Here is a 7055-nt window from a genome sequence, read left to right as displayed (position 1 = left end):
ATCATCTTTTTTCATATTTAATGGTGAGAATAGTAGGCCTAGGTGACACAAATATAAATTTTAGCAAGGTAGGTGTTATCTTCAGTTAAGGCAGTTTTATTTTTTTAATAGGGTGGATGGCCTTTGGAATGGGTTGCCTTCAGATGTTGTAGAGGCAGTAAATTTAAGTGAGTTTAAGAAAAAGCTTGATAACTATATGAGTGAGAAGGGCTGGCTTTAAGATTTTTTTTTCTAATTTATTTATTAATAGTTTTAGTTTAGCTTAGAAGATGGAACAGCCAAGATTGACCAATAGGTACCATATTGTTCCAAAACGTTATGTTATAACTTGTTACCTTAACAATATCATGTTAGTTAGTAAGTTAGCTATACTTTCTTGTTAGCAGCCAGGTTACGGGTACCAGTCTCTAATACTGGGTTTCAACTATTAGCTGCTTGCAGTGAGTAAGAAGGAAATGACCAAGAAGTTTACATAGAGGAAACACTCCCATTGTGTATACTGATAAAGTTGTTGTACTATTTAGTGGGAAGAATGTAAAAAATAAACTAGAATTTGCTTATGCTGAAGTACAGGACATTATGGAGCATCTTAATAGTTTAGTTGTTGGTGCTGAAGAGCATTTTATTTTTGTAGTATATGTAGGAATCACTGATGTTGGAAACTAAATCAATAGAGCTTCTTAAAATGTATAAATTACCTCTTCATAGGTTTATCGATAGAAACTTCTGTTCAATGAGCTTCCTATGGCTAGATGCAGGAATGAATTACATATCAGGATCTATGTTTTTTCAGTACACTTCATATTCAGTGATAAGTGTTCATTTTCTGTTCTCAGAATAATAGAATCTGTTGTCTTTAAGCTAAGAAAACCAGCTCTTATTCAGAAGAAGAAGAGATTGTTACCTCTAAATCTACAAATGTAAAGACAATAATATAACATGAACTTCAATTGTTAGAAGGATCCAACATTAAAATGATATGCTTAAAGATCTGTGGAATAGTTTTTAGGGTAAGGGTGAATTTTATATTAGAGATGGGTTCTATTAAATTAGGTTGTGGGACGTTTAAGGAAGTTCTAAGTATATTCAATAAAGATAATTTACACCACACTTGTATATTAATGAATAAGTGAAATTTTAGTTCCTAGTTTTTGAAAAACCAATTTTGGACAAGATTTATTATTAATGAGTTGGTATAATAACTTAATAGATGATGTGGAATAAATTTGGGAACTTTTAAACAATAAACAGTTTTTACTTTGAGATACGCAGGTTCCTAAAGAAAAGATAACTGGGAAAATCAAAGCTTACTAAAGATGTAAAGGAAAATATTGTTTAAACTGACAGAAAAGTGGAATATTGACAGAACTATATGAAAGCTAGGGATTTGCTTTGAAAATAAATATGAAGTTTGAAAAAAGGGCTATGAGAAAGAGCTGATAATGTAAAACATAATTTATTTTTATCTATACTAAAGTTAACCAAAATAGTAATTGGGTTCCTAAAGGATGCTGTTTTAATGGGACAGGATATAATCAATATTCCTGACCGTGAGCATTTGATAGGAAATACTGGAATTGTTGTAACATAACATAAAATTTATAGAATACAAGGGACCTATTGGTCCATCTAGACTGTCCCACCCACTAAACTAAACCATATAAAAAAGCCAGTATTTATTATTACACCTTACTCTAAAAACCTGACGAATAAATGACTTAAATAGAATAGAAAATAATTACAATTCACGTAATCTTTATATCATGGTATCCCAGATGCATTATGTTGCACACATAATCTTTATATTATGGTATCCCAGATGCATTATGTTGCACACGTAATCTTTATATTATGGTATCCCAGATGCATTATGTTGCACACGTAATCTTTAGATTATGGTATTCCAGATGCATTACATTGCGCACGTAATCTTTAGATTATGGTATCCCAGATGCATTACGTTGCACACGTAATCTTTAGATTATGGTATTCCAGATGCATTACCTTACACACGTAATCTTTAGATTGTGGTATCCCAGATGCATTATCTTACACACGTAATCTTTAGATTATGGTACCCCAGATGCATTACATTGCACACGTAATCTTTAGGTTATGGTATCCCAGATGCGTTACCTTGCACACGTAATCTTTAGGTTATGGTATCCCAGATGCATTACGTTGCACACGTAATCTTTAGATTATGGTGTCCCAGTTGCATTACGTTGCACACGTAATCTTTATATTATGGCATCCCAGATGCATTACCTTCCACACATAATCTTTAAATTATGGTATCCCAGATGCATTACCTTTCACACATAATCTTTAGATTATGGTATCCCAGATGCATTACCTTTCACACATATTCATTAGATTATGGTATCCCTAATGCATTACCTTTCACACATAATTTTCAGATTATTGTATCCCAGATGCATTACCTTGCACACGTAATCTTTAGATTATGGTACCCCAGATGCATTACATTGCACACGTAATCTTCAGATTATTGTATCCCAGATGCATTACCTTGCACACATAATCTTTAGATTATGGTATCCCAGATGCATTACCTTTCACACATAATCTTTAAATTATGGTATCCCAGATGCATTACCTTTCACACATAATTTTTAAATTATGGTATCCCAGATACATTACCTTTCACACATAATCTTTAAATTATGGTATCCCAGATACATTACCTTTCACACATAATCTTTATATTATGGTATACCAGATGCATTACCTTTCACACATAATCTTTAAATTATGGTATCCCAGATGCATTACCTTATTTTAATTAAAACTCATCTCCAAGTTATTCACCCAACTCACCAAATAATCCAAATCCTTCTGTAAAGTAGTAGTGTTCTTCTCATAGCCAGTGACACCAAAAACTTTAAATATCCTATTAACCATTCCTTCATCCATCACTGATGTAAAGCAGATGTCCTAACACTGAGCTCTGGAGCACTTCACTTGTGATGTTAATCAAGTTTGATTGAACTTTTTTTATAACAACCTTCTAGTTTCTTACATCCAACCACTTTCTATTCAGTGAGCTAACCTATTCCCCACACCTACAGAGATAATTTTCTAACAAGCTCTTTATGTGGCACTTTGTCAAATGTCTTCAGATACACCAAATCCACATTGACACCCTTATCTATGTAAGCACTAACCTCTTCAAATAATTTCAAAATATTTGTAAGACAAGATTTTCCCCCTAGTGAAACTGTGTTGGTTATCTAACAAAATTTTAAACTTTGTTAAATTTCTTTGAAAAGCATCTTTTATCAGACCTTACATTTTTTTCCCACCACTGCTGTAAGACTAGTAGACCTATAATTATCTGAACACTTTGTTATAACCTCCCCCCCCCACACACACACACCTGAAAAAAAAAGGAGTAACCTTAGCCAACTTCCTATAGCCCACTATTTAAGGACTTAGAGAAGTGATAGCAAGGGCTCACATATCTATCCTTAATCTCCTGCAAAACCTTTGGGAAATATTGTCTTGCCCAAGAGACTTATCATTCTTAAAATTTACCAGTTTTTTTATTAACCAGTTTAGAAGTAATTTGATCATCTGGTTTGATTTTATTTTCATTTGTGAGGTAGAAAATTTTACTTTTATTTTGTTTTGGTTTTGTTTATTTATTATTACTTCTATTGTTTAGTTATATTAACGTACCAACTCATCTTCTAGCTATAGCACGTTGAATTTGTTTATGTTTGTATTATAAAACTGACACAAGCTACTCTAGTGGTGAAATATAGATATTAATGTTCTAAAATATTATGTAAATGAGCTAGTCACATGATGTAATCTTGTGGCCTAACCACTAAATATAAATCTTTCATTGATCTTAAACGAGTTAGTTCATGAGATATAGTTAGAATGAATTATTGATTATTACTTGACATTGTTATTGATCTTGAGAAATGGTTTACTTTTGGAATATTGTTTTTTAAATTAGGTTTTTATTCTTCTTTTTCCTAATTCCTTTATTTTTTGAAATTAATAACATTGATATTGTTACGTATCTGCTCGTTTGTTAATTTCCGGTATAAATTCTTTCCGAGGAACTTCGGTGACACAAGTCCTTTCCTAATTAAAACTAGTTTATTCTTTCTCGATAGAACTTTGTAATACACAGAATTTCCACAGTCAATACGTTTGCAATCTTGATAACAAAACACACACACACACACTTTATATTACCTTCACTACCGCTCGCTTGACTCAATTATCTGTTTCTATATCTATCTATCTATGTATCTCTGCCATTGCACTGGTTTTTCTCACCAGGCTTATATACTAAAAAAGAGGGTGCCTGGAACAAACTAGAGTTGCCAGAAAAATTCATGATCCATTGAGAAACTCCAGCGTGCATGCTCCCAGCATTGCGTGACTTTCGCTGTCGTAACAATATTAAGATCTTGGGTGTTGCTAGCTATGAAGAGGATGCTGCTGATTTACAAGAGGATTTATATGATTTAGTGAGTTGGGAAAATAAATGGTAGATGGGTTTTAATTATAATAAATCCAAGTTAATACACGTGGGTTATCATAAATTGAATTATAGGTATAATTTGGATGGGAATAAACTTAACAGTGTTATGAAAGAAAGGGATTTTTGTGTTATAGTTGATCAGTCTGTAAAGCCATCCAAGCAGTGTGCTGTTGCTAATGGTAAGGCATATAGGATTTTAGGTTATATCTACAAAAAATATTGAATACAAGTCTACAGAGGTTGTAATTTCATTGTAGAGGTCACTAGTTAGGCCACATTTGGAATATTGTGTTCAGTCTTGGGCTCCTTACCTTAGGAAGGACATTGAATTAATAGAAAGGGTTCAAAGAATGGTTACTAAAATATTGCCTAGGATGGAAGGGTTGTCATACGAGGAGAGGATGAATTTTTCAAATTGTTTTCTCTTGAGAAAAAAAAAGGATGAGTTAGGGGGGATCTGATTGAGGTGTGTAAGATTGTAAAGGGAATTGGTAGTGTTAATGCATCATGTTTTTTCATACTTAACAGTGAGAATAGTAGGACTAGGGGACACAGATATAAATTTTGGCAGGGTAGGAGTCATCTTCAGCTAAGACAGTTTTATTTTTTTAACAGAGTGGTTGGCCTTTGGAATGGGTTGCCTTCAGATGTTCAGACTGTTGTGTAAGCTGGTTTAAAACTTTTAATATACAGTTGAATATGTACCATTTGTATATAGACTAGTGTGTATTATGAGGTTTACTAATATTATAGGGAATTTCATAAAAATTTAGAAAGTTCCATATATTTAAATGGTTCTCAAAATTTTGTTCGATGGTCCCTGACAAATTGTTTTAAATACTAACCAAAACTGAATATTAAATACCCAATGTGATTTACTATTGTAATATAAGGCTCTACTAATGAGAACATTTTTGTCATTTTATAGGGCTTTTTTCGACTATCAACAAACAACTGTGAGAAAAATATGGCAATCCAGGTAAAGCCAGGAGAGAATCTGTTTACATCTCAGGTGGCCGGAGGCTGCACGGACTTTGCCATCAATTTGTATCAGGCAATTTTACTTGAAAGTCCAAAACAAAACATCTTTTTTTCTCCAGTTAATATTGCACTATCGTTAGGCATGACTTTAGCTGGTGCTAAAAACAAGACAGCAGAACAGATAAGAAATGCTCTAGGATTGTCTAGTTTGGCTGAAGATGAGATTCACCATGGTTTCAGAGAGTTGCTGCTAGTGTTGAAAAAGGAAGAGGAGGGAAACTTGACACTTCAGCTAGAGAATCGTATTTTTGCTCAGACTGGGATGAATATTCAGAGCAGTTATAGTTCTGCTTTAGAAATGTTTTATGATAGTGATCTTGGTAGTGTTGACTTTCAAAAGGATCCAAGTGGCTGTACGAGCCATATCAACTCCTGGGTAGAAAAGGCCACAAAAGGAAAGATTAGCGATTTGATTACAGAAGGTCTCATCACTTCTCTAACTCGAATGGTTTTGACCAGTGCCATTTACTTTAAAAAAAAGTGGGCTCAAGAATTTGCTAAAGAAGCTACCCACAGGAAATTGTTTTACATTTCTGAAGATGAAACTGTAAACGTTCACATGATGTATCAGAAACATAGTTTTCGATATGGAGTGAGTGAAGAACTGAGCTGCTCGGCCTTAGAATTGCCTTACGAAAATGGATTTGTAAGCATGGTTATTCTTCTTCCTCATGCCATAGAAGGACTGGGGGTTCTAGAAAAATCTTTATCTATTAATGCAATTAAAGAATTGATTAAAAATATGGTTAAAGGAAATGTTCATGTTTGGTTACCCAAATTTCGTCTTGAGGAAAAATTATCCATGAAGAAACAACTTACAAGAATTGGGATAGAAGACATGTTTCAAGATGAAAAAGCTGACTTGTCTGGAATAACTGGACAACAGGACCTATTTGTGGGAGCAGTGGTTCACAAAAGCTTCGTAGATGTCAGTGAAGAGGGTACTGAAGCTGCTGCAGCCACGGGAATTGTCTTACAGAAACGCTCCTTGCCGATTAGAGAAGTAGCAGAATTTAAAGCTGATCATCCTTTTCTGTTCTTGATTCTAGAAAATAAGTATAAGTCAGTCTTGTTCATGGGAGCCTTCAAAAACCCTCCAGTTTCTGATCAAGTTGAGGGTGAACGTTGAACTACACTTTATTGTATCTTAGATTTCTGTTTATTTATTTCTACTTGATTCCAAGGTTAGTGTGTAATTGGAATTCTACATAATTAGTAATCTTGCAATGTAGCAAAAAATGATTAATCAAGTATCAAATTAATGAAAGCAAAAAGAAAACACTGAAATGGATTGACATATTTTTGTTTAGTTTATAATAAGCAATTTTTCTAGTGATTTTGATGTACCATAACTTTATTTGTACCTTTTTTAAAGTACTTTAGGTTATGAAGTAAATATAACAAACATGTTTCAAGGTTTTTATCAGGTGACTAATTACTCTCTATTAATTTGTCAAGTGGATATGTTTTCTTTATACATATTGTTACG

The 7055-nt window shown here is 33.3% G+C and overlaps 1 protein-coding gene across 2 annotated transcripts in view; it reads left to right on the top strand.

Moving 5' to 3' along the window:
- Positions 1-7042, top strand: part of LOC106474059 (leukocyte elastase inhibitor-like) — a 9085-nt gene extending 2043 nt beyond the window's left edge. For both annotated transcript variants that reach the window (XM_022402437.1, XM_013934745.2), the window contains exon 2: positions 5454-7042. In XM_022402437.1, coding sequence (XP_022258145.1) covers positions 5493-6695 — 1203 coding nt within the window. In that variant the 5' untranslated portion in view covers positions 5454-5492 and the 3' untranslated portion in view covers positions 6696-7042. The remainder of the gene's footprint in view (positions 1-5453) is intronic.
- The last annotated feature ends 13 nt before the right edge of the window (positions 7043-7055 follow it).

Source organism: Limulus polyphemus, unplaced genomic scaffold (assembly GCF_000517525.1).
Source record: "Limulus polyphemus unplaced genomic scaffold, Limulus_polyphemus-2.1.2 Scaffold6773, whole genome shotgun sequence".
NCBI classification, from domain to species: domain Eukaryota; kingdom Metazoa; phylum Arthropoda; class Merostomata; order Xiphosura; family Limulidae; genus Limulus; species Limulus polyphemus.
Note: the sequence above shows the minus strand (reverse complement) of the source record. Positions and strands in the feature narration are given on the sequence as shown.